This window comes from Channa argus, chromosome 5, assembly GCF_033026475.1.
Source record: "Channa argus isolate prfri chromosome 5, Channa argus male v1.0, whole genome shotgun sequence".
NCBI lineage: Eukaryota > Metazoa > Chordata > Actinopteri > Anabantiformes > Channidae > Channa > Channa argus.
This window is the reverse complement of record NC_090201.1, coordinates 25,876,634-25,904,379: the sequence shown is the minus strand read 5'-3', so window position 1 is coordinate 25,904,379 and position 27,746 is coordinate 25,876,634. Positions and strand designations below refer to the sequence as shown.

General features: G+C 41.4%; 1 protein-coding gene across 1 annotated transcript; it reads right to left on the bottom strand.

Annotated features, from left to right (window-relative positions):
* Window positions 1-731: 731 nt before the first annotated feature.
* LOC137128265 (sodium- and chloride-dependent taurine transporter-like) lies at window positions 732-27,245 on the bottom strand. Its single transcript, XM_067506120.1, has 15 exons — window positions 27,000-27,245; window positions 16,960-17,189; window positions 16,689-16,823; window positions 11,918-12,006; window positions 10,493-10,650; window positions 9,864-9,996; window positions 8,725-8,859; window positions 8,336-8,439; window positions 8,112-8,236; window positions 5,698-5,810; window positions 5,352-5,489; window positions 3,711-3,813; window positions 3,329-3,429; window positions 3,007-3,177; window positions 732-2,814 (listed from the first exon to the last, which is right to left on the bottom strand). Exons 2-15 carry the CDS (start codon window positions 17,186-17,188, stop codon window positions 2,656-2,658), a joined length of 1,893 nt encoding a protein of 630 aa, XP_067362221.1. The 5' UTR covers window position 17,189; window positions 27,000-27,245; the 3' UTR covers window positions 732-2,655.
* Window positions 27,246-27,746: the final 501 nt, after the last annotated feature.

The window sequence follows — 27,746 nt, the reverse complement described above, 5'->3', positions numbered from 1 at the left end:
TAAATGAGTACTATGTATTATGTATATGTATTCAGTATTATGGACAACTATAAAAGTGTTAGGTTAGAGAAGAACTAGAGAATTAAAAAATGCTCAGTTAAACTGTGTGTGTGTTTCATACAATAAGCAACTATACACCATCATGTAATATTTAATAAGTACCAATTAACTAAAAAAACAATTCCCATACGGTTATTTTTCCTATTCTCATCTTGTTAAGTTTTTGCTTGTTGTCATCAAGTAACAACTAAACAATCCATAGGTGCATCGATGGTAGTTTTACTAATAAGTACAGAGTGGGTCGGCTGAACTTGGCCTGGAAGTCACGCGCTGTGATTTAAAGTGTTACCAATGGCCGCTGGTGACACAAGTATAATGTAGATTGTTTTTCCTTCTGCAGAATCTGCCTGAAATGCCGATGCAGTCGTCACAAGGGGCAAAAACTTTTTCCTAGCAGTATTTGGATGTAGCTGATTAAAATGGAAGCCGTGTCAACCTCTCAACGTGATTACGGGTGGAACGGACTGCGACAGTCCGACACCGTTTGACTTCGAACCAACGGCTGCCTCGAGTCACTTAGTTGGTGCCATGATGTTTAACCTTTAAGGTTTGGCTTCCATCCAAATGTAGTGCAATTCTCAGGAAAATTTAGAGGAAGAAAATAAAAATTAACCTGCATTTTTATCCATCCTTAACTACTGTTATGTGAATTTTGGGTTTCTGGGAGAGAGACCATAGGTGAAGAAGAGGGCACAACAATTCTTTGGAATTTCCAGTCCATTTGGGGGCTTTTATGTGCAGATTAACGATGCACATGGGTTCTGATGGACTGAAACCCACCAATTGCTGGGCTGAATTCATCCGAAACAATCGCTGTCGCCCGGTACTTGCAGACGAGGAAAGCCAACACCCCACCCCCCAAACCGACACATGGAGCCACTGTACAATTCCTATTATTACTGCACACACGTTTCTGGATAATTGTAGATATGTTAGTGTGCCACACTGAAAATATGCATGATGGGGACTATGTTCCAATGGCTGCCACTGTAAATATGATTTGAAGAATAGCTTAGTAATTTTACCCAATGAAAGGAGTAAAAATTACATAAAAACTACAGCAACTATCATCAATAGTGAATACGAATACATTATAATTAATTGAAAAATAAAATCTAAACATTTCAGAGGAAAAGCGATTAATGATGTCATTTCCCCTGTAGAAAATAAATCAAATCCAACATTGTAAGCCTAGTGCAGTCACTAAAGTACTGTAAACCGGTGTAGGACAGAAAGATAGAGATCGATATAGATAAACGGATTAGCTACCACTGTACATTACGCCACAGACAACACATTCAAGGGTTCAGCTTCCACACTTTCAGATCCTTCCAGATGCCTCTCTTTGTGCCGTTGCACAGTCTCAGTGCTAGTTTTCTCCATGGGCCATAGTTCATGGCTAAACAATGATGGGAATATGGATTAAGGTGCATTTAAGAACCCGTATTCTGGTTCGGTAAGGGCTCGACGGCTGTTGTCGACTTTATTAATTATACTTTCAGCTGATTTTTCTTGTTCTTTTTCTTTTAGCTGTAATTTTGTGTACCTGTGGCCTAAAGGTGAGGGACCAATCCAGTTGGTCTATCGCACTTACCAATGAGCTGCATCAAATTTTCTGATTGTTATTCTTTTTTAAAAATCACATTTGATAGTTATTGTGAGAAATCATTACCATGATCTGTGTATTTACATAGACGATTATCATTAATTGAATTAATTATTAGTAATAGCATATAATTAACGGTAAATTAAGCAAATTTGTTATTTCCAAAGTGCGTATTAAGCTGGTAGCCCTTCGCATTAATCAGTACCCAAGATGTAGCTCTCAGTTTCAAAAAGGTTGGTGACCCCTGGTCTATCGTAAAAGGGGTGGAAAATAATCTTTGGAGGCTCCAGGTTTTCACTTATGAATAGTCATATTTAGTTGGTAGAGAAATGTCCATATCTGATTCTAGATTTGATTTAAGCAGGAAAATAATCTGTTGACCGTGTGTACGATGTTGCGCACGCACCTGTTTATCTCTAATTGTATCAGGCAATAAACAAAACCAACTAATCTTCAGTAAATAATGCTGCACCGTTTCTGCCTTAGTCACGCAACCGGGTTATGGCACAAGCCGTCCCACATGTGCACCTAATTCAGCAAACAGAGACCCAGAAAGTGCCTTTTGTGATCAGGGTCGGAAACCTTTTTGATATTGTGGCTACGAAAGGCTGTTTGATTCCACTACTCGACAACCCCTTTGCACGGTTTTTAGATTAGAATGTAACCGGTAGCTGGTGCAAATGTGCCACTTTACTGTGAAACACGACAACAGCTAATAGGAAAGAAAAAAAAGAAGAAAAAAAAAAAAACAGCTTATGAGCATTTCAAAAATAGATTTAAAATGTGACTGCCACCCTCTTCAGGAAACCACCAACAGCAAACTACTTAAGAGTTTTCCTAAAACATTTGAAACTGGACCTTTTTCTTTAAAACCCTTAACAGTCCACCAGACAGACATAGAGACAAAAAGCTAGCTAGCTTTAGAATAATTATAGAGGACAGAAACTGAAGAGGAGAGCAATCTCATGGAGACCCTCTACCTCACTCCTTTACATCATGGTTTCTACGATGGTGTGGGTGGGAGCCTTCAACAGAAGGCCCTTGTTCCCATTGGGATCCAGAGGAATGGAGAGCTCCTTGGGGGCACGGTGGTCTGCAGGACGGGAGCTGGCGCCACCACGGACTGGGGCTGCCACTGCTTTGATCCTCTGCAGGAAGGAATGAACGATGGAGACGGAAAAGAACAAGGGATGCAAAGATTAAAGGCATTTAAGGGAACCAAAGAGAGCAGCGATGCGATAGAAAAATGTTTAAAAAAAACGAGATGAAATATAAAAAAATGGGACTAATTCATCGATAAACAAAACCTGCATTGGAAAAGGCCTTAAAACACCACCCACCTCAATAAGGGGCCCATCGGATCGAATGATCTTTATGACGACCACCATCGGGATGCAGATCATGGAGGCCAAGGCTAGAGTCCAGCCTATTCCAATCGCCCAGTCAGGATACTTGTAGACCTTGTTGTACGTCAGTCGCTTGTATTTGACCAAGGAGAAAATAAAGCAGCCCTAGAGGAAGAGGAGCAAATGTTTGAACACAAGGTCCCATCAGCTTTAAAAGGGAAGGTTTCTGTATCCCGTCATTTGTGTCTACAAAGGATTTTGACTTTGGTTCTCCTAGACATTATTTAGTAAAAAAATAAAAAATAAAACCTCTTACTATGCACAGTACAGGGGTAACAACAGTCCAACTCCATTTCATCCAAGCATTTGGTCTGTAGCCCATCATGTCCTCAAGTGCATCATAGAAATTATCAACGCCTGCAGGGACAGAAAAATATTTTCACGTTCACTCAACAGATTGCAACGGGACATATTTCTCAGCAATCAATAGGCAAGGCAGGATTTGTTTTTCAGGCACTTTTCAAAAACAGAGCTAATTCGAGAGACAATGGAAGCTGCAAAAACAGACAAACAGTGCACTTTTCAGTTCTACTTCATCCTCCAAATAAAAAATATTCCACAGCAGGGCTGTAAGTAAGTAGCCATCGAAACCTCAAAGTAAACATCTTATAGGTTCACAATATAGAGTTTTGACTCACCATATACCCAGGCAACAGCTACACATTCAAAGAATGCCACCCACAGAAGGCACACACCGCTCGCTGCATAGTAATCAAAAAGCTGGAAAACATACATGCCACCCTGCAAAGAAAACAGACAGGTTTTAACACAGGTTTAAGGAAAAAAATAAAGGTTTTCTCCAGGTAATTTCTTTTTCTTGTTAACTCAGCTAAAAGAAAATGCCCCTTTCTGTCCTTATTACTGAACTGAGTTACAGGAGTTACTGTGCACGTTAAGTCATTTAAAAATAGTGTGGAGACAGAGATATACCGGGACAAATATGACCAAACGCAAGCTGGAGACATGCGTGTGTGCTCACGTGTGTGTCCAGTGTCAAAACTGCTTTAACATCCATGGGAATCCTAAACTTGAACCAGGCCGCTGCAGCCATAAAAAGATGTTGTCATGGGAACGTGGGATGGAGAGAGGGAGCAAGGGAGGGATGCAGGGCAGAAAATAGAATGGGCAGACGTTTGGGTGTTGTGTGAGAACTGAAACAAAGGTTGGGAGGTTGATAGTTTGAGGGGATGTGGATGAATCAAGAGAATGATGGATGATAAAGTTCAACCATAATAACCAGTGATAAAGTTTTTTTTTTTTTCCATTGTATATATAGAAGCTGCTATTAAGATGTTTTGCTTCCTTTGTTCATATCCGATCACTGATCACATATTACTTTTTCTGTCAATCCAAACTTTTAAAAAGTCAACTTAATTTGCTAAATCTGCGTGTGGCACCCAGATTTCAAACTTTAAAGTTGCCTCAATTAACTTTCCTCAACGGCACTTGCTCGGCCATGAATTGGCATTATATTGAAAAGCTGAGGCAAATCTAAAGAATCCGAATGGTTTCGTTTTGCTGCTCCAACGGCTTTTACAGGACCTGTTCCCTGGGACATTATAACATCGACACTTGTACTTGATAAGCAAAAACGTCAGAAGGGTTTGTTGCCGCAAGGGCAGATTTGCGCAGGAGCTTAATTTACAAGTTACAAGACAAAAAGCGGAGAAAACAACATATAGTAGGTGATGAAAATGAGAAACGGGGAAAAGTGTGAAGACTAACAATCCAGAAGAATCACGGAGAAAGATGGGAGCCGCAAATGAGAGCGTGGAAAGGAAGAAGAGAAAGAAAATGCTGAGAAACAGGGGGAAAGAGATGGGAATAGTAAAGGAGGAGGAGGAGAAATGATTTTAAAAAGCCAAGTCAGGTCTACTGTATCTATTAATTTAGGAGCAGGAAAGGGAAGTTCTCATGACTTGACTGTATAAATAGTCCCCTGTCATCTCCCGAAGGACAGACACTAATAGCTGTCTGAATACTCTTGTTTCTGGTCTAATAGGCTGTGGGCTGAAGGCTTAATGGGGTCAGCAACCACAGCATACACACACACACACACACACACACACACACACACACACACACACACCAGTAGGTACTGAGTGCATGTGTAGACTAAATAAATGCTTTACTTTGTAAATGTTGGACTTTCCTCAAGCGGGAAAACATGGCAGTTCATGACATTACAAGTGGGTTTTTTCTTTTTTATACAAGTTCTGCTGATGATTAATGGTGCTGCCCTTTGTGTTTCACTGTTTACTTATTTATGATGTTGTTACCTTGGTAACCATAGTGAGCCCAAGCAGGTAGCTGATGCAGCAGATGATAGCGATGAAGACCTCTCTGCGGTAACCCTTCCTTAGGAAGGACGGATACAGATCCACCAGTGATGTGATCTGCCCTTCCACCTCCACAAACTGCAGGGACACATCGAGAAACAATTTACAAGCTTTAGCTTCGCGGCTTTTTGCTTCCTGCGCCTTTAGTTTACTGCTGTAATAAAGCGTGATCACTCGTCTCTGTTGCTAAACACACGCACGCTTCCACTGTTGACAGTCGCGAGCGCTTTAAGCGCGTTATCGCTTCCTTGACGTCTCACCTTCCGCTGTGGCAGTTTCTACTAACCTGACTGTCGAGGCCAAGCAGCAGCAGCATAATGAAGAAGAGAATAGCCCAGAGTGTAGGAAAAGGCATCATGGTTACAGCCTTGGGGTAGGCAATAAAAGCCAGACCTGGACCTGCAGACGAGTGGGGAGGGGGGGAGGTGTTGGTGAAAGCAGAAGGAAAAGAGTGTGCGGAGGCACCGTTAGCATCATATAAACTCGTCTGATCCGCATCCCTGTGGGAAGAAAAGACCCTAAACAATGGAGACCAGATGTGGATGCCTATCAACGTGTGCACAGATGCTCGTGTGTGTTAGGTCATTGTAAGATGCTAGGTGACGTCTAAAGCTCATCTTCACCTACCTGTAACTTCCACAGTAACACAGCTTTAACTGTATGCATTTAAAACATAACAGCGTTTCATACCATTTACAATAACGTATGGCCAGGAAATCACTGATTACATTAACTGAAAATAGACCAATAATAAAAACATGTGGATCCTAAACTAATGCATTTTCCTGAGCATCATACTGCCTGAGCTAAGTTATGAGCAAAAGAATTCGATAACTTAAGTTGTGTACAGCGTATTGTAGCATTTATGCAGAACTGAGAATTCTCTGTAAAAACAACAGCAATTATATGACATATTTACCCTAATTAAGATACGCTGGATTCACCTTTCCATGCAGCTGAGAGCCTTAAACACGGAGGTAAAAAGCTGCTGGAGAAGGTGAACCGAGTGCATCCTGGTGTCTAAAATAACAAAGCACGTCAACCACTACTTCACTCGAGCTATTTTGCATCCCTGCCTCAAGCGTGACCCTTCACATAAGAAATGCAAAATGACTGTTGCAAAACAGCAGCGAATGCAATCCGAGTTCTCATAAAAAGCCAATGCTTTTTAAAAAAATATCTATGTTGAAGTCTAACTTGATGTTGCTGCTACATTGTGAATTGTAAAACAGAAGTAAAGAGTCAGGGAACCAGCCATAACAGCGAAATAGCAATGCAGCTGATAAATATGATCCGTTTTGGTTCAAAATGATGACAAGGCATCCAACGAAACACCACGTTGACTCCAGAAAGTGATGCCAACTCCCATTGCCAGGGAAGATGTTAGCAGAACATCGATCAAACCTACATTTGTAGAATTCATGTCAAGCGGTGAGATGAGTGGTTGGTTTTATGTACTAAACAAAAGTGAAATTAAACGTTTTCATACAGAATTTTTTTAAAATTTGTTTTACACTCTTCCATCAATTGCAGGGACGCGTACATTGAAATCCACACTGTGCTCCGTGTCAGCACATCTTCTCGTGCACATTGCATTTATTCAACGTCAAGCAATCATTGTCAAAACGTGCTTTAGTGGTGTTTATTTCCTTTTGACCCGGCCTTTCCGTCAGAGCACATGGACACTTTCTCAGCCTGGATGTTTACCTCCTTGTTCGCAATCGAGTGTCCAGAAGTGCCAGGATTTTCAAGTTCTGCCTGGAGTAATACCCCACTGACCTACACTAGGTTTTGGAAAAATTGTGAAGCATCAAACCCACTCGCCAAACACAATGTTGATATTGGGCAATTCTGCACACCCCAACATTAAGGTGGCACCAGAGACTACAGAATTGCTCAATATTCATATTCGACTGGGCTGGCAGCATGGACGGTGTGAGTTTGGCGCGCTGCACTAAACTACATTAGCTTTGGTCAAACCGGCTAATCTTGCAGCATTCGATGCAGCCTGGGTTTCCCAAGCGAGCTTGATGCTGGAAATATCTTTGTTCTGTTATAAGCACAAATAACAATTTGTGTCTGATTTGAAGTCAACATCCCTTCTATTATGAGCTAATAATGGAACAGAGTAAAAGGAAGATCACATTTTCCTTCAGTTTTATTTGTTGGCATGTTAAAAAGATAAGATCCATTTTGGCATTTTTTATTCAACAACTGAATTCTGTGATTGACTTCCAAAGTAACGTGTTCAAAGAGTTACTGTCATATGGATGCAAAAATTGCACAAGTTCATGGAAAAGATTGAGGGTATTAATAAAAAAAAAAACGTATAGTTACGAAAACTTCTTCAAACCGACACGTTCAAGCTGGCACAAGGTAAACTGCCCATTGACACACTGAGTGTGCACTATAGCTTCGGTTCTCCATTCTTAGTCTCCAAATCTTGCTCTTCAAAAAGAAAAAATGCCCCCAACATGCCTCGCTCAGCCCTAATTCCTAACGCATCCAACCTGCTTTATTCAATGTGCCCACACGTCACATTTTCTCACATTATGCTTCTGTCAAGGAGTGTTTGATTGAACGTGTTGGACTAGTTCTCTTATGGGTTTTGTTGCTGTTTTTTTTTTTTTTAACTATTGTTTAATTGATTAACCAGGAAGCAGCGCCCACCATCACTGCTGCCTTACAGAACCCTCGTACCTGACTCTGCAACATCAGCAATGTCCACCCCTTGCTCTTGTGCCATGAAGCCCAGGACGGAAAATATTGCGAAGCCAGACACAAAACTGGTACCACTGTTGAGGGCTCCCAGCAGCAAACAGTCCCTATGTCACACATATGTCATGAGGAGGATTTGTTAATGAAACACAAGGATCCACTCCCTCTCTCCCCTACTGCCAGGCTCCTGAAAACTAATATCTCACCTGTAGCAGTTGTATTTGTACTTGTTGTAGCTCCCCAAGGATGTCATGGCACCCAAACAGATGGCATAGGAGAAGAAGATCTGCGTGCCAGCGTCGATCCAAACCTGCCAGCACAAGGGGAGACAGTGTGAACAGAGCGGCCGTGAGGAGTTAAGAAAAAGGTTAAGGTTTCTTCACAGTGAATAGATTCTGAGACAGGTAAAGTGTATTTATTTATGCTTATGTTAGCACATTTTATAGGTGTCTGATCATATTCGCTCATGTCTGCGTTGACCTGACACATTGGACATTTAGGGAGCAGCGTTTACAGCTTTGTTTCATTTGCTCGACTATTGGAAGAGACAGGAACCGGATGCTACGGTGGGATTTAGAAGCAAGGGGGCACCTACCTCAGGGTCTTTCAGGCGAGCGAGGTCAGGGTACAGGTAGAACTTGATACCCTCGGCAGCACCAGGTAGTGTCACACCACGAATCAACAGTACGATGAGCATGACAAACGGAAAAGTGGCAGTGATGTAGACCACCTGCAGATGCAGAAAAACAAGGTCGCACATTGCTAATGTAGTGTATTCTTCTTCATCTAGCAAGCACACACACACACACACACTTTCCTTTTATGATGCTGAGACGAATAGGGTGTAAGAGCTACAGCTTATTTTCCTCCCCTTCTCACCAACAGTACCCAGACAGCTGAATTTCCAATCGCTCAAATTAATTAGCACCATCGAACTAACCTAACATCTCCAGCCTCTCTCCGTTTTACATCCCATATCCAATCTCGACTTGATAATGAAGTCATCTTTTATGATGAATCTTCAACTCATCACTGAGCTTATTCCACAAATCTACTCCAGTAACTGAAACACATCTTTGGAACATCTATTCATTCTTTAGGTTTGTTTAACACACACACACACACACACACACATCGTATTTGTCATCTCTCATCACGAACAGCTTTTGGATGTTTCCTGGTATCAAGTGATTAGGAGGAACAGTTTATAGGGCAGATTATCTGGCACCAACTAACAAATTAATGGCTCTAAAATGTTTATTTTAGGATTTAGTCAAATTCCAAATGCCCCAAATTATGTACAGATGAATGAACTGAACTCAAATGTTGTGTTTTGCACCTATGTTCCACTGTAATATTCACTTTCTGTACAGAACATAAAGGATTTAGACAGTCATCACTGGAAGAACATGCACCACTTCCTCAGGCCCCCACGTCTTTGAAAAACCTTGCACTTCCCTTCGCTCAGCCTGAACACTATTCTTAACACAGCACTTCATTGTTCTTTTGATCAGATCACAGAGGAAATAAAACAAACAAAAAAAAAAAAATAATTAAGTCATATGAGCAGCATTATAATGATCTTTGACGTCACTGAACTGCAATGATAAAAGCCCAAACTTTTTGTTCTTGTTGTTCAAGTTCAGCCAGTTTCAGAGAAACCGAATCTTACTCTGCAATAACAGCAACACAACCAGTACACAAAAAAAAAAAACGGGTCAGTAACACATTTACCTTGCCAGTGGACTTAACTCCCTTCCAGATGCAGAAGAAGCATATGACCCAAACGAGCAGCAGACACACAGCCAAATCCCATTTAATCTCACCCATCTCCTCTATGCCACTAGTGATGCCGAGGACATTATGCCTGTAAGAAAAAAAAAAGGAAAGAGCTCTTAACATGTATGCATGTGTTAGCTGTGCAACCCAGTCGACACTAGAGACAACAATTTTGCTTTCAAGTGAATCAGCAACTGATGGAAGGCACCGTGAATCTTTCTCGGAATTACATTATCTACACATTAGCTTTTGCTTCTGCCTTATGGCCACGCTACTGATGTGTCAGCTCCTTCCCGTGCCCTTTGCACAGGTCAATAGGTTCTTTCTGGCAGAGCCTCCAACTCCACCAGCTGCTAAATATTTAAGGAATATTAAGCTTAAGCCTTTCGAATCAACCTATGGTGCAAATACCTCCAGTCGGTCGTATCAGTTAATCAAAAAAACAAAAAATCTAAACAGGTTCTTTGATGTCCACCGACCATGTAATAGGATATTTTTAAATGTCACACTGTCGCATGACAAAGAACATTGCAAAATGTGTGATTACACAAGCGTTCATGTATGTGTGCTCTTATGTAACTCACTCCCAGAACTCGGTGACGGGGGAGGTGACGGGGGAGGTGAAGTTGGAGGCGTTGGCAGCCAGCCACAGGGTTTTGTTTTTGCGGTAGGTGTCCTCAATGCAGCGATCTGTGTTCCAGGGCTGATTGCACTTGGCCCATGGCAGCTCTGGCTGAAAACACTGAGATGCAAAAAAAAAAAACAAAAAAAACACAAGTTTAGCTTTGGAACATGTTTGCTTCTGATTGGCTGGCAGTTGTCCTCATAGCTGATCACCAAGGGTGTACTTTAAAAAAAAAAATTATATATATATATATATATATATATATATATATATATATATATATATATATATATATATATATATATATATATATATATATATATATATATATATATATATCCGTTTTGTCTGTGCTAGGTCACAACATGAGCATTAACAAAAAGGCCACGGGAAATTCTCTACCAGTAAATAATACAATTCACTGGTTTCTTTTTATCAAGGTCAGCCAAGAACCTGGTTGCAGACAAAGATGTCCGACTAATAAAGAGCCGCAGGAACTTATGAATATCTGCTTGAGGTATTTAAACTGAGCCAAAGATCGTTAGAATTAGTCAATACGGTTGAATGGTTGGGGTTTGGGAAGCCATGGCTCAAGGAAAAGGGCTTCATAAATGTTCTGAAATGACCAGCTTCCCATTGCAATCACTGCCTGCAGGCAGATGTCGCTCAGGTTAACTTTCCGTTGGGATTCAACTCCTCCTACAATTTGTACTATAAATTTTGGCCTCCCGCACTCTGTCATTGATGAGAAAAAGAGTTGTACTGTGCAGCAAATGATGGGACACGTGTAGGAACACAGTCCACTTCTGAGCATCTTGCTTGGCAGCTGATGTTCTTTGCTTTAAGTTTTGTAATTGCAAATATTCAGCGGTTTGATTTAAGCTAGTAAAAAAAGACATTTTGCGGCACCAACAGGTTCAGTTTGACGGACAGTTCTAAGTTCAACTTGCATCATTTTAAAAGGCTGTTGTGAAAACATTCATTTCTGTAACCATTTTTTTTTTGTACATGCAATTCAGCTAAAAACGTGATACGTCTTTTTACTCCATTTCCTTTTTTATTTTTATAGGTTTTACTTTTATAACTCGTATTTCCATGTCATTGATGTGATATGCTATGGTAGGTAGGACGAGTAACAGATATTACAATCTGACCTAAGACACACACACAGAAACACAGTTTGAGTGAAGTTAGTCCACAAAGAAAATTATGCAACTGATGTTTCTGGACTTGATTCATATTTTGGCAAACAAATGCAAGAAGTACTGCAATATGAGAATGCAACAACTAATTTGTTAGGAAATTGTTTATTCCAAGTGCACACAAAAAAATAAAAATTAAAAAAAAAAAGGAATGGCTTCATGTTTTCTTCTGTTAAACCTACTTGGAACAAGTAGTAAAGGCCCCAGGCCAAGATGACGATGTAGTAGATATTCAGCAGGGACACAATCACAATGGACGCATAACCAATGCCTGCAGAGAGGAGAAGTCAAAATGTTAAGGTGATGATCAAACATACATAGTTTAAAACATATTATACAAAACTGAAGAAACTCCAGTTAATTAAAATCACATGGGCTAAAGCAAATCATTTTTTTTAAATACGTAAAATAACTATTTTTATCTACAAATAAACAACATCTGGCGCTTGCACATGAGCCAGTTTAAAACCCTGACCTCATATGACCACTAAGTAACAATTTAAGCTTCCTCAAAAAAGGACCCAGTTATTACCATATTAGTCCATGCAGTGGCTCCACAGTTTGTGTAAGAGGAGGGTTTTGATTGGCCCGAAAACAGGACGCAACAGTAATCAGTTAATAATGAAACAAGTGTTACATGTCATGAAATGAGAAAGGACAGATGTTTGTTCGGTCAAATTATTTGGAGTTTGTGTAGTTTGACCATAAATGACTTGTGGAAAAAGTGGAGTCTAAATACATGTACAATCCTTACAATGCTTAAAATAAAATGAATTGATATTTGAATTAAAAAGTTAAAAAGGTATTTTTCCTTTACTTAACCTTCACACGGGCCCAGACACCAATTTGTAGTTTATTTAAGGTTCCTGTTAACTTCCTGTGGTGGATTGTCTCTGTTTCTCTGTTATATCAGGAAACACTTTGTGCACCATGTTCCCACTGCTGAATGTTGAATTCACTCATGACACTTACTATGAGCCAACTGCAAGCCCTTTGAAAGCGTTAGCACTCGCTGCACTGACCGTCTTCACTAATACCCACAATACACTTAGCATCAACCTGCACTTTAATTTCATTTGATATGTTTGGGAGGAACCACCCCCCATGTACTGGCCTCAAGAAAGAGCTGGTGGTAAACACAAACCAAGGTTATGTGCATGCGTGTTTTTCCATTAGACAAAGATTATGAGATGAGATAACACACCCCCTCCCCCCCAAAATGAGAACAGGTGTAGGAGATGGGATTTGGGTCAGGGGTGGAGCATGGATTAGGTTTTAGGTTAGAGGTTAAGTAACGATTGTGGTCCTCATAAGTATTATAACAATTTGTGTGTGTGAGCGCACGTGTGTTTGTGTGTTTATCAGTCGGTGCACAGACCCAACAGAGGCCACTCATCCAAATGAATGTCCTTCAACGTCATTGACCATCTGTGTGTGTGTGTGTGTGTGTGTGTGTGTGTGTGTGTGTGTGTGTGTGTGTGTGTGTGTGTGTGTGTGTGTGTGTGTGTGTGTGTGTGTGTGTGTGAGAGAGAGAGAACTACTTCATCACATCGTGCCCTTTTAATCGCTCAGCTAATCAGGAGCTGCCAAGCATGTACATTTCTGAACACACACACACAAACACACACACACACACAGAGCTTATCAAACAAACAGATGCATCCTTCATCTCTTTGGGCGACCTCGGCTGACCTCACTCAGATATTTCGGCAGTTGTTGAACAGATCATAAATATGATTTCTATGTTACAAAAGTTGTGCTGAGCCAGTTTAGACGTGTGTGTTGCTGATAGAATCTGTAGCCGGAGAAGACGGTTTTTCTATGATGTTAAGCTTTAAGTTAGTAGTAGTTTAGTATAGGTTTAGTTTAGCCTTTTACAGTCAGTCATTAACTTTGTAGTCAGACAGGGTATAACTTAAATACACCTTGGAAATGTTAGCATCTTCACTGCACGATTAAATAATCTGTCAAGTGTGTCAGAGAGATTGTAAAAAGCTGAAGCTGGAACATTATTGTGGCCATTTCAGCAGCCTGACAGGAAGAATTTGTGAGTGTAAACCGAATGAGGACTTAGGTGCACTTGCAAACATGCTTTAAACATGCTTGACAAAAGTGGAATTGACATAATTTGCCAATGGAAGCATTGCATGTTTTACTCTTGCAAAAAAAACAACAAAGGCTTTTAAAATAATGGGAACTCGATAGTCGATTCTTTGGATAAGCATGAATATGATGATAGCTTTTTAATGTGGGGGTGTGGCTCTCCACCCAGTGACACAACAAATGAGTTTTTAATTAGTGTTTATTTCCTTTCTGGTACAATGACGTCCATGAGAATGTGGCTCAACTTATTGCTCAGAAGTGACTTAGTCATTCAGTTTGCTCTCCTCATTGGACTTGCAAATGTTATGCTTGGGAAGCACAGTGGCCACGCCAGACACTTATCGTCTTCAGTTGTGGTAGTTTGGATCTACAGTGAGCAGCACAGCTAAATGCAAATTTCTAAAGATCCAAAACATTCATTCTTCAGGTAAAATAAACTGAAAATGTGATGATGAACTCATCCTGAGCATATGCATTTAGCATCATACATTAGCCACAAGGGGGCAGACTCAGGGCTAATTATCCCTGAATGACAGACTTCTTCCTCTAAACTTTTCTACATCCAGGATGGATGAGGTGCACGTTGAGATGGTGGCAGAGGAAACGTTACTGACTGCATAGAAGATGGGAGCGCAGGTGCCTGTAGTTGTGGAGACTCGATAAGGTTTATCCCACACGGGGCGGTATTAATTTCTAACGTCGTTACCACTGCTGTGCCCTGTGTTTACGTTGTTGCACAGCCTCTCTGAAATTTTGAAGACAGTTTTCAAAGCTGCCAATGTTTGATGGCCATTTAATTTCATATTCGATTTTAATATGGTATTTTCCCGAGGTCCTCTTTTTAAATCCTGCCCGTTTGGGCCTTTTCTTTTCAATGAGCCCACGATGAGAGTTTTTTTCATTCTCTAAAAAAGAAAAATGATTCTCCTGCAAGATTATCACAAAAAAAAAAATAACTGTTGATCTTTTTCATTCTCCTCCTACTATTCACTCCTTCTCATTCTTCCTTTTCAACTCCCTCTCTCTTTGCTGGTATTTATCGCCCCCTTTTTCTTGTCTTTATCAATCTACCTCCCCGCCCCTCAGATGTCTCTCTCATCGCCCTGATTTGTGGCCGCGCGGTTTCTCTAGCAACGTGTGATTCAGGACACTGTACACATTTCATTGGTGTGTTTTTCATGTGTGTGTGTGTCAGACATTGAGGGGACATTCCGTCTGAAGGACGAAAGTACAATATGTACGTGTGTACGTGACAGCATGATAATTAAAACATGATAATGAAATTACTGACATGAGAGTCCTAAAGATGAATCAGCAGTATGAATACTACAGAAACACTGAAGTAATACCCACTTGGAGCTGAATATAGAGCTGATTATGATAACCTTATTCAGCTGGTAGTGGACAGGAGGAGAGGGGGAGGTGAGAAATGAGGAGGGAAATGAAGAAAGAGAAGTTGAGAAGCTCAGGAGTGATATCAGAAGGATATAGAGGTCAGACTAAAGGAAGAAGAACATTCTTGATCTCGTAAAAGGAGTAATACCGGTAAATTAATAACTGCAAATGTGCTTTCCTGGAATAGAACTGGTTTTTCACAGGAGGCAAAGTGAGAGCTAGAACAGGTTAAAGCAGAATAGAGGCCTCGGTGTGTTGGTGTACGAGTGCAGTCCTGGTTGCCTGGTAACGGTTGCAGGGTAAAGTCTCAGCAGTCTGACTGGAGAAGAGTCTGGTGTGACTCAGCCTTGTGTTGCTCAGCCATTTCCCTGGGAAAAACAACATGAGTCTGGAAAAAAAAAAAAAAAATTCTAAAACTCCGTAGTTAACCCAGGAAAATGGCTGGCGGCACTGGGCTCTGTGCTCATCGTTGAGATATCGCGAAGGTGGGGCAGTGGGTGGACCTATGGAGCAGGCACCAGGTGGTGCTGACAATAAAAAACGGTTTGAGCAGTTAATGTTTTTAGTCAAACGTGTATGTGAAAGTGACACCGTGCGATATGGATCCACCATTTGTCAAGCGATTCTTGGTGGTTTAAACTATAATGGCATAATATTCACCTACCAGAAGAAGCGAGGACTTAAGAATAGCACAGTATATTTGTTAGAAACACTGACCATATACCGCGAAGATTAATATGCTACAACTAATGGTTTGGCCACTTGGGGACAGAAACAAACTGTCACTGTAACACCAACATATCACGGTATCAAAAAGTTTGATATTCAAACATCTAGCATTCATGCTGCAATATGATTTATTATTTATTTTATCATATTATTAATAATTTAATCATAGCTCTGATTTTGGTCTCCACCAACTTCACACTTTAGTTGCCAACAGTGTCTGTCTCACTGTTTGGTGCTGAGCAGGTAGAGTACAGAAGGGTTTTCGAGCATTTCCAACTGAAAGTGATGCTACGAGAACAGTGAAAGTGACAGTTGCGGCTCTAACAGCTAAACAATGAGCTGAAACTTTATGCAAAGCATCGCAATTCAGAGTTGTGCTGGAGTTTAAAGCCCTTTTTGGGACCATTTCATTGTAAAAACATTGCTTATGGATGTTACTGTGGGTCTTCAAATAAATTCAAAATTCATTTAATCTCTGGGTTCAATTGTTCAACTTTCTTAAAAAAAAATATTCATTTCAAATTGAAAGTTTTTTTAAGTTTTTTTTAAGTTTTTTTTAAAGAAAAAAAAAAATCAATCCATGACTATGGCACCTAAAATTTTCTGTGTATAAATTAGTCCAAAAGCTAAAAAAAATAAATAAATAAATTTTTTTTAGACTGAAAGCATTTATATTATTACTCAGAATGGAATGCTATCTAATTTCAGCACTGAGTGGCTACATACCAGTAAAGATGGGGCAGAGTTTCTCCCAGCATGTGATGCCACCCTCAGAGGTGAATTGACCAAGGGCGACCTCCAGGAAGAAGACTGGGAGACCTCCGCCAAACAGGAAAATGAAGTAGGGGATGAGAAATGCACCTGGATGGAAGGAAGGATGGAGTGATGAAATACAAAATAAAGAAAAGCAGATAAAAGATACAAGGTCAAAACATAATCAGTATTAATCCAAAGCTGCTTTTATGTATAAATAAACATCAGTGTCTTCAGGCCTTACCTCCACCATTCTTATAGCAGAGGTACGGGAAACGCCAGACGTTCCCTAAACCCACAAAGCCACCAGCTACAGAGAGAACAAAGTCCAACTTGCTTGCCCACTTCTCCCGCTGGGGATGTTTGCCCTCTGCCTCGTCTTCAGGACGGGTGCCTGGGCTCTTACCGGGAGACGGCTTCAGAGTGTCCTTGTGAAAATCCTTGAGGAACTGAAGTTTCTCTTTTTGAGCCATTCTGTAAAAAGAGGGGACCGAGAGAGAATCAAGTAAGTCTTGGTCTGAACTCAACCCACTGACAACAGCCGCCTTTATTTTTTTGAGAAGGGTGTTTGCATGGTCACACAAACCTAACCGAAATATTCTGTCAAATGCAAAATACACTCGACATTTCATGCTTTTCGATGGTGGCTGGCCACCTGCTGCAGGGGCTGAGTAAAGTCCAGGTAAAGCACCAACAATCTACTGGGACTGAAACCTTTGAAGAAAAGAGGAACTGCTATAAATGCTCTTTAGTAAAATACAGACTAGGAAGTACACAGTACAATTTGGTCTTCATGTGAAGTATATGACCGTGGTTACTTTTACAGCACTTAAAATATACACACTTGACTCTCCAGGCTCTCAAGGACCTAGAAACTGTTGGTTTTTGCTATTCTTCCATCAATGGAGATGTTCAAAAGGATCATTAACACCCCACTATTCCTTACAAGCATCCGTCTGAAGCTTAGTTTAATACCTTCAGTCCCTGCCGAACTATGGAAATGCATTTTATAGCCTGTCTAGTCAATGGATGAATGTCGGTTCCCATTTCTCGTTTGACGATGCTGTTGCTTTTTTTTTTGTTTTTTTAAAAGGCATCCACAACAGACCGTGGCACTCAGCTTTCAGCAGAGTATTGTGGTTTGGCTCGCTGAAGACAAATGAGGCTTCCCTCAGTCATGTGCAAGCCAAAGCAGCATCACCCCTACCCCACAGCCCCGCCCCCTTGGGTTCACGAGTCTAATACTTGTTACCTAAGCAAGTGAATGTGTTTGAGCAAAACTAACCAACTTTTCCTCCTCGACCTTCGTTGCTTGGTTTTCTTACTAATGCATCTGTCATAAACGTGCCGCTGGTTAGCGCAGCACAAACAACATCCACAAAACCAGAACTGTAATGTCAGCAGATGTTCAGCACTGTGTAAAATGTCTTGTGTTTTTTAATTTCATCTGCCAGCCTGCCGTGCACCCAACTTCTCTTTAACTCATCCTTTTTACCGTACGTGTCGATTTCTGAGTTTGCCAAAAACAGTGGTCATCAACTTTGGTCCTCGACAGTCCTGCTGATTACCATGATCTTCAGTCAATCACAAACTGGAAGCAGTGAGCCGAGCAGAAAATAGCTGTAAGATTAGTACAGCTACCACTGTACTAAAGAGACAAGGCAGTTTGTTTTCAACCGACAGTTTAAAACAATGTGATTTATTCTGAACACACGGGCCTTTTTCCACCTGACCGAGAAAAAGTAGTTTAATTCAAATTATGACAACTGGAGAAACAGTCACATTAAGGTAGCAATTGTTTTCCAACTTTGTTTCAGCCTTGTTAAGTTGCTCGCCAGTCGAATAGGTTTTCTGCTTGATTCTAAAAAGTTATGCGTCCTGCATGACACTGGGTATAAATACTAGCCGTACATGCAGCCATTTCATTGCTTCCTTTGCGTCTACAATAAAAGGTGTTCAGGCTATTTTGGAAGAGCTCACAGCCCAGTGCACAGTCGCTGTCGATGTAAAAGGCTTGAAAATATATTTGAAGTGTGAAAACATGCTGTGGGCCATGGGTGCAGCTGAATGAGAGGGTAAAACAAGCTGTTGGGCGGGGGTGGAGTAAGAATGCACTTGTTCCATCGTGTACGAGACGGACGACTGAAAACAACGCATCTGGAACGTTGAATGTAGATGTAAAGCAAACAGAATAAAACTTCATGGCTGTTCGGTGCCTCTCAGTACTGTAGCTCTTCGTCCATCTCACGCTGTATCTAGGATTTCAACACACACACTTACACTCACACACACACACACACACTTCCTATACCGTTAATTAATAACCCAAACAGGAAACCGAAAGCGCTCGCTCTGTGTCTGCATCTGTGTGTAAGTATTTCCTGCTTGGAGAGACAACGGACTCCATTATGTCTGTGAAACGCGGTGCCTATCAGTAGATACTGCAAACGCCCCATGGCTGATAGTGAGAACGCTTCCAGTGTAGAAGCAAATTAATGTGAAAAAAAACCAAAAAAACCTGTAAGAGGAAGTAGCTCACCGCAAACATTATCTATAGTTTTAATTCCAACAGTTTACTTTCGCCTAAGTTTTCATTTCATGAGACTCACTTGTACGTCACTTTAATTTGTTTGTGCTTTAGGCCACATCAGATTACAGGCTGGAGAATCTGGGCTGTTTATAAAGATGAATTTAGAGAAATGTAAACAGCCTTGGGTGAATAAAATCAATATTTGTAAAATACCAGTTCTTTCAAATCTACTTTTCCTTTTATTTCAGTTGAAATTTCTGTTTCAAAACTGATTATTTCCATATTAGTTTTTATTTTAATATAATAATGATAGTGACAGACAGAACGGAGCAGCGAGCCGGATCAACTGTGCTGCTAATACTTAAAGCCCCCGAAGAGCATGTCACCTTAAAGAGGATTCTCATTTCTATTAAGTTTTTTTAGGCAGTCAGAAGCCATCGGAGTCATCTGACGACTTCAACGATAAATTAGCTGGAAATGTTGTTTTTGCATGTTTGCCTGCAAACTAACCTCTCGAGAGCAGAAGTGCTTGTGAGAGCTGCAATGAACTGTGGGACCATACAAAGCTCATCCAAGTGCTTGGTGTGAAACAGAGACTCATTGTCTGGAGTTATGTGTGTGTGCAATCGCTGGATCCAGGTTTTGGACATGCATGCAGTGACTTCAGAACTCAGGCAGCGACTCACGCACACACACACACACACACACACACACACACTTACATAACACACACACTGTCCTATTTAGGAGCATGTACATTTCCAGCAGGCTGATCACATAATAACAGCCTCCTTCCCTTCTCCTGCTCCTCATCCTCCTCCTTTTCCGCTCTTCGTTTTATGTCTTAATCACATTATTATGTGTTGTGTTGACAAAACTATTGGCCATTCAGGTCCATTTGTAACAATGGCATCTGGCATGCTACAAATTAAATTTGGTATTTTCTGAAAGATAACAATAGAATAATAAAAACAGTGTGAAAAAGAAAAAATATGGTGCAATGAAATAATGTATATGGTGCAATGGGGAATGAAAACAGGAAAAAAGTTTGGATACAGCCCAGAATGACATCAAGTGTAACAAAGAATATCACAACAAGAGTTGTTGTGAGAAACAGAGACCGATGACGGGACGTTACAGAAATAAAAAAAGACAAAAATCATATTTAAAGTCTGCTGCCAGTAGGTCTGAGTCATAAATCAGGTGACAATAATAATACTTCTGTAAATTTAACAGCAGATGGTGCTTACATTGCTGTAGAGTCTTATTAAATGAAATGTCATCAAATTAGAATTTAGTCCAAAAAATAAAATAAAATCATACGCACCATATAAACGGTTCAATTTATAAATTTGTTATAAAAAAAAAAATGAATGAAGAGACAGTGAGTGTGGCATCGTAGCATCACATGCAGCAAGCAGCTTCTTCAGTCTGAATAATGGAACCCAGTTCTATCCTCCAGAGACGCCTTTGTTCCACCCTGAATAGTCCCCCTAAACCCCTAAGATGGGGGTCTTTAGGTGTGGCCCTCTTGGTGGATGTGTGAAGTGGTCTCAATCTTCCTGGACATGAAAGAGCAGCATGAAAAATGGGAGACAGGTTGTGCCTGAGGCCTCCTCCTCTCTTGAGATTAGGATTCTCCATGTGAACATAAATGGCTTCACGTCCTCCTCTCTCATACCATCCGTCTTCTCCGTCCAAAATGGTTAAATTGACATCCTCAAAAGAGAGTCCTTTGTCCTTCAGGTGTAGGTCCACTGCTGATTCTGGTCCGGATGAGTTGCTTCTCCTGTGCTGGGCGCTTGTCTTTGTCTCAGTGTGTTGGTGGGAACAGGTGACGATCTTTTGAGCTTCTGACACTCTCACCAGGGGATTACTTTGCCACTTGGCGGCAGAATTGAGTGTCACACCGTAGCGGATTGCCAAACCAATCAAAGGGTTGGAGGTTCGATCCCTGCGTCCTCCAGTCCACATGTCAAAGGGTCCTTGGGCATACCCTAAAACCTTAGGTTGCTCCTTATGGGCCTTGCATGATGGTGATAGTGGTGTCAGTTTTTGACAAATGCATCTGACTGACTGTTCTGCGATGAAACTTATTCCCATTTACTCCAAAGCAACAGAACTTTCATACAGAGCGACTAGACAAAGACCAGCACTGAAGAATGACTTTCGTGACACTGGAGAATAACTGTAGTTTGTTTAAAGAAAGTCAAACTCTTCAAACAACCTATTCTCAGCCCAGAATCCACCCACTAGCTTGTTCTGGCGTCGTGTATTTGTACATGTTTAAGCTTTCCAGGATTCTGTGCACATCTGGAATTTCTCAGCCATCTCGACTGAAAGTTGAGTCCGGCAGTTCTTTCTTGGCAGGTGATGCTCGCAGTAGTCGTTGGCTCACCGAGAAGAGCCAACAGCTCCTCCATTCTCAGATTCTCAGAGCTGCATCTCAGATGGTCGTCATCAGAGGTGAAGTTGTCACGGCTGCACATTTTTGTCATTTAAATGTTGCTTCCGTTTGCTGGTTGTTCAGATGATTCCGTTTTCAAGAACAGATAAGGAAAATGCGTCCGGCCGCCTCAAGGGGGCGCTGGTCTGCAACAGTCAGTCATTTAACCTGCATCAAACATTGACATTCTTTTAAATATAGTTGAACCTCACTCTCCCATGTGTGCAAGCTGTAAATCAACATCTTTTCCTGTTATCACTTCCAGCTGCCAAGGTAAAGGATATTGTTAAGAGCCGTCAGCCACAATTACTGGCTGTTCAAACGACGACAACACATTTATAACAAATCATAAAAGATTAATGGGGCAACTCTAATGACACAGAAGACGTGTAGTGTGCTGCAGGTGTATGTGGGTCAGTGGTTCATGCTAGTTAATATGTAGAGCAGCAGTGAAGGTCCAGCCGCACATCACGTCAAGGACATGTGCTTCTAAACATTTGACAGCAGCTCCTGCTCCATAACTGCGTGATGTTGCTTTTCATTTGAAGAAGCCACTGTGGAAACACAGTTCACTGATGCACACACATTCCACTAACCTCAGGTTAGTCCTCAGGACTTTTTATATGACTGAAGTGTAAACAGGTCTGCAGCAAACGCAGCGCCGCTCACAGTGCCGCTTTCACATTCGAAAACAAGCATTAGTCAGAAAATTCCACGACCTTTTCACTTAAATGAATGTCCAGTTGGCCCAACATTTAGCAAATCCACTCCATTTCATTTGCTAGTGTAAACACGCCACTGGAAACTTTCTGTTGAAATACCCACCGGCACACAGGAAGAGATGCACGTACCAGTGATGTACTTTTGTTTGTTTTTTGTTCCCCCCCCCCACTAGTCACATGAAGACCCAGGCACAGGCTGCAAGAGAAGGTGCACCAGCCTACAGAAGCCAAAAGGAAATCTAAAAGATCTTGACGATTACAATTCAAATTTTAGATTACGCAACCTCCAAGTGCATCACAGTGGTTCCAGGTGTTCCTGCACAACAGTCTGTCAGTAATTCATGAGGGTTTAACAGCTTCATTCAGATCAGGTGTGTCAAATCACAAGCACAAGTCCAAGCTTGAGCTCACCGTCACCATCGCTGGATCGGACGCAAACGCCAAAAGACACACAAAGAAAACATTAGTTAACCCTGAGGTGTGTCCCCAGATACCAATCCTGAGGTCATGATGACTGATTTAAATGGTCATGCTTGATAGAGAGCGCAGTAAAGATAAGATTAAACTCAGGGCCAGTGCCTCTCTCTCTCTCTCACACACACACACACACACACACCAAGGTTTGTGTCTGCAAAGACGTAACCAAGTTACCAGTTTAATCAGCCAATAAGGTTTTTTTTAACCACAGAAACTGTAACCTGGGACTTCCCATAACCTGAACATGCAGTGTTAATAGTTCTGGTTTGCTTTCCAACAGGTTCACTCTCTTCTATTGTGTTTGTGCTTGTAATGCTAATACTTTAAAAAAAAAAAAGGAGCTAGTTGTTACCTGTAACCAATCACAGGTACCCTTACTCCCCCCTTTTGAAACATGATTCAATATCACCTCCTGACAGGTTTAAAATCCAGCGCCCAGAAGTCAGCTCCGAAATATTCTATACTTCAGAATCTGAAGAAAAGCTGTCAAAAAACACAAACACTGGTCTAACTGCAGTTTGAGGGGCTTTTAGATTCTAGCAATCTTTCCTAAAGCAGACAAATAAAAATATAAGCCTCTTAGGCCTAACTCTGGGTAACTTTCCAGTGTTGGCACTCATCCAAAATGGAACCAGAACCTGTTGCCTGCTATCACAACCCAAACCGGAGACACCAAATTAAAGAAAGGGAGGGGGGTAGACAGAGAGGGGGATAGAGAGAGACAGAGACAGAGAGACAGAGACAGACAGAGAGAGAGAGAGACAGACAGAGAGAGAGACAGAGAGAGAGAGAGAGACAGAGAGACAGAGAGCACATGATGTTTAACATGAGCATCGCCACCTTCTCACTGCTTTGAGAGTGTCACTTCCCTAATATGGTGCAGTTTGAAATGCGGAATCAAACATTCATAACAAAACAAATTGCATGATCATATCAAGACTCCGCTGTATCAGCGACCTTACAGTTAAGAGAATATAACCATTTTACCCGCAAAACAGGCTTCTCAAAACACGCAGGCTGATACATTTAAGAGTATTTAACATTCATGCATGTGGAAGAATTCCCTGCACCTTACATAAAAAATTATATCATATATAATGAATTAATATATAATATTATAATAAGCTAGGTTATTTAGAAACTGCAAATATGCCCGTTATCCTTCCTGTGCACAAGAATCAACGGTGAGAGTGAACAGCCCGGACGTGGAGCTGTTGTATCTTGTACAGGTTTTAATACGTGTATGAAGATGCAAGACAGGTGAAGTGAGCCTGAGGTGAAACCTACTGAGACAAAAGGGCAAATGTATATTCCAGTGTTTTGTGTGATTTCAGCTCCATCAACATGTCATATGAACTGATCACTAAACAGCAGCCTTCTGACATTTAAGCAACACATTTGATGACTTTTCCAGAATTTGGATTTTACCAATAATTTGCTCAAGGAGGGAAAAACAAAAGGTCGGACTTAACCCGTTCATTCGCCTGAACATGTTGAATGGCCAGTAGATCCACGCAGCCACAAACCACACAAATGACACCACAATAAATTACAGGTTTGTGTTAGCTGCTGTTACTGACAGTACAACCACAGACACACAAAGCACCGTTAAGAAAAGAAAATAAAAAATAAAATACCAGACAGGTTGTATCAATCACAAATAATGACAACTTACAAAGTATGGTTTCATTCAGCAGCACTTTGAATCCAATCCAGCAAAAAATAACAAGGATTCCAATGTGAAATGTCCAATATCCAAAAACAATGCGATTAAACAACCAAAACTGAAACACACTTTATATCTGTTGTGTTTTTTTTTTTACTGGAGGCAAAGGGAAGTCTGTCTTTTTGTTTGGTTTTTTTCTTCCCCAGTCTGATCCGCTATCCCAAACCCTAAAGGGAGCAGACTTAAAAAGGACATCTACAATCTTCTTATTAGAAACTCTTTGGTTAACAGTTTGCGTAAATCTCCTGTGCTGTTGTTGGCTGTTGACTTTGTCTGGAGTTCATATTTGAAACGGGCTGGAGAAGAGACAAGAGAATGTCAGGATTCCAATGCGTGTGGGAACGGGGCTTTTGAGTGTGTTACGAGTGAAACAGCATCCTCTGTGTGATGCATCATTATCGCACGCCTATTGTAGACAATGCCATGTTCGCGAGAAGCCTGAGGAGGCCAGAGTGAAGGTGGCATAATAAAAACTAAATGAGACACCTGAAGGACATGCCACTGTCAAACTCTGATGGCTCAGAAATCATGCTAAGGGAAGCCAGTCGCCCTCAACTTTGCAACAATCGAATCCCAGCACTTTGAGGCCCTTTTGTATTGATACCACTGTTACAAAATTGCGGAACAGTTTACCAGAACCTCTAAAGATTTGCCAAAGAAAAATTATATAAAAATCTTATTTAACTGAGTGCAAGTATATCAACTTACAATTTAATCAGACAGTTGGGCACGGAGAAGAGAAAGGAGCAAGTTGGACTTTCGGTGTATGAAATGGAAAGATGAAAAGAGAATGTATTTGCCCGGTTTGGCGGCAGTCACAGGAAATGGAGGTCATCAACGTGCCCACTAACTCAAGCTGAATCCTCTGGATCATTACCTCCTCTAGTAACAAATGAGCGCGGGTGGAGATAATCCGGACTTTGCACTAGGTTAGGTAACTGGCTAGGTAAATTCCAAGTAATGTCATGGTCAACAGACCTGGGTGTTTGCGTTCACACATACGCCACCTCCAGAGAAAGTCTGGGAAATGCCTGAATTCCGGTGCATGTTTGAAAGGGGCTCGAGTCTGAGAGTGAATGATGCTTCTAGACGCACCTCATTGGATCTATACTGTGGATTAAGTGGCTGCTTATACTTTTGGTGAGGAGTTGCATCCATTAATAAGACAATGCATAAATAATAAGCTGTCCAGGTGTGTGTGTGTGTGTGTAAGAGAGAGAGAGAGAGAGAGAGAGAGAGAGAGAGAGTTCGTGTTGCTAATTGGAAGAGTTGGCTGGAGTTTGTGTCTGGTGTCACAGCTCATCTGCAGCTCATCTGGTTACACTGTCTGAAGGCAGAGATTAGACAGAGGCAGCTTTTCAGCTTTGTAAAGTGAGGTTTGAGAGTCTGGCCTCATTCTGTCCGGAGAAAGTTATGATCCAAATTACCAACGTTTTGAAACGTCAACTTAAAAATATAATGACTGACAGAACAAGGCTCCTTTAGCTTTAGTTCACCTGACATGCATCCAAAAGATTCACGTCACACACACACACACACACACACACACACACCTGCAGATAGTTGAGCCAACTCTTGATTGAAATTGTTTTTCTGTCAATGTTTTAATCTGGACTTCATTTGACACTTGGTTGGATTTCTGCTTCTCCTGCTGCGTTTTTAGCATCAGCCAGAACTGCTGCGCGCTTCAGGTGCAGCTAGAACCCCGCTGCGCCGCGAGGCCAAGTCTTCGAAAAGCTCAACTTTATGCAAATGTCACTGACGCAGTTCAGCTTAAGCAGAGCGAGAGTCAACCAGGAGCATTTCGATTCCAGTGGAAACAGAGCTTTGTAAGGTAAATGTAAATTAATTTCGCCCAAAAAAAAAAAAAAAAAAAAAAAATTCAAAAAAAAAAAAATCCAGTTCCAGCAAAGTAAATTAGGTTCTCATCAACACCCCCGCCTCCACACACACAAACACACACACACACACTGCCTTCGTACTGGCTGCAGTGTGTAAGGTGCAAGGAGCCGCAACACAAACAGGCCACAGCGCTCCGCTGTTGCTCCAAAACGAGAAGCCCTGGACTCATCAAGACACATACCAAGTCCACATCGCCACTTCCCTTCCTCACCTGTCTTCACATCCCTGCACCACCACCAGTCAGACCAGCGCTTAACGCAACAAACGCGGAGCTCAGGGGGTTTTGCCCTGCCACAAATGCCCATAAACTCTACTCCAGTGCCGCGCGCGGTTTGCAAAATAGCTACAATAGAAGACGCAGATAAAAACGGGTCAGAAAACCTCTTGTAATAAAAAGCACGAGCGCCCAGCAGCTGTGCGTCTCAGCCCTGCTCTGAAGGTTTGCAAAAAAAAAAAAAAAACATGTCGTTTCTGCCGTTACCTGTTCTGCTGATGTGATTTGGGGTGTTATTTTGTCCTTTTAATGTCCTTTCAGCGCGGTCCCTTGTCCGTTTCTTCCTGTCCTTGTCCTCCTGTGTCCGTGAGAGCGACTGAGGGATGGACGCGTCGGTAGCCTATATTTTAGCCTATTTATAAGCCTCTCTTTCTGACCTTTGTCTCTTAAAACGGGGAGCCGGAGACAGCAGCGGAAAATCACCGGCCTGCCTCCTCTCAAAGCAACAGGAGAGCATGGTGCGTTCACGGCCCCCGCGCGTTGTCGGAATGTCTAAAGTGCGTCTGTTATTACAACGCTGTGACTTCAGCATAAACTTTCGCTCTTGCGGGTCGATGCAAACTGGGACGATCTGCACATTATTTCAATGCTCTTAAAACGAAATGGACTTTAAAAGGCACAGGTGGTCCAACAAAATATTGGTGGTGTATACACATCTTAAAAAATGTAGGATGTACTATTAATGCTTCAACGCCATGGCTTGAAATTACTTTAAATGCAATAACACAAATGAAAACACAGTTTACAATCAACAGATGACTTGTGCACGTTCTCATCTCATCATCCTGCCACATGGTTCGATTCCCAATCACGACTAACCTGCTTAAAAGCGATGAAAAAATAAATAGAAAAAAAAAAAAAAACAAGAGTTGAAACTTTACCATGGCACGTGAACGCAGCACAGCGTCATTCGCTCCACCCATTCTTTAAGCTGGTTGGTTGAGTGCCCTCCAC

Excerpts from the sequence above, each read along its gene's own strand:
- LOC137128265 (XM_067506120.1), bottom strand. The coding sequence starts at position 17,188 with ATGGCTCAAAAAGAGAAACTTCAGTTCCTCAAGGATTTTCACAAGGAC. Across the intron at positions 9,997-10,492 it reads CCCGTCACCGAGTTCTGGGA|GCATAATGTCCTCGGCATCA; the intron begins GTGAGTTACATA and ends TTTTTCTTACAG. Across the intron at positions 3,430-3,710 it reads AGCTGTTGCCTGGGTATATG|GCGTTGATAATTTCTATGAT; the intron begins GTGAGTCAAAAC and ends CTGTCCCTGCAG.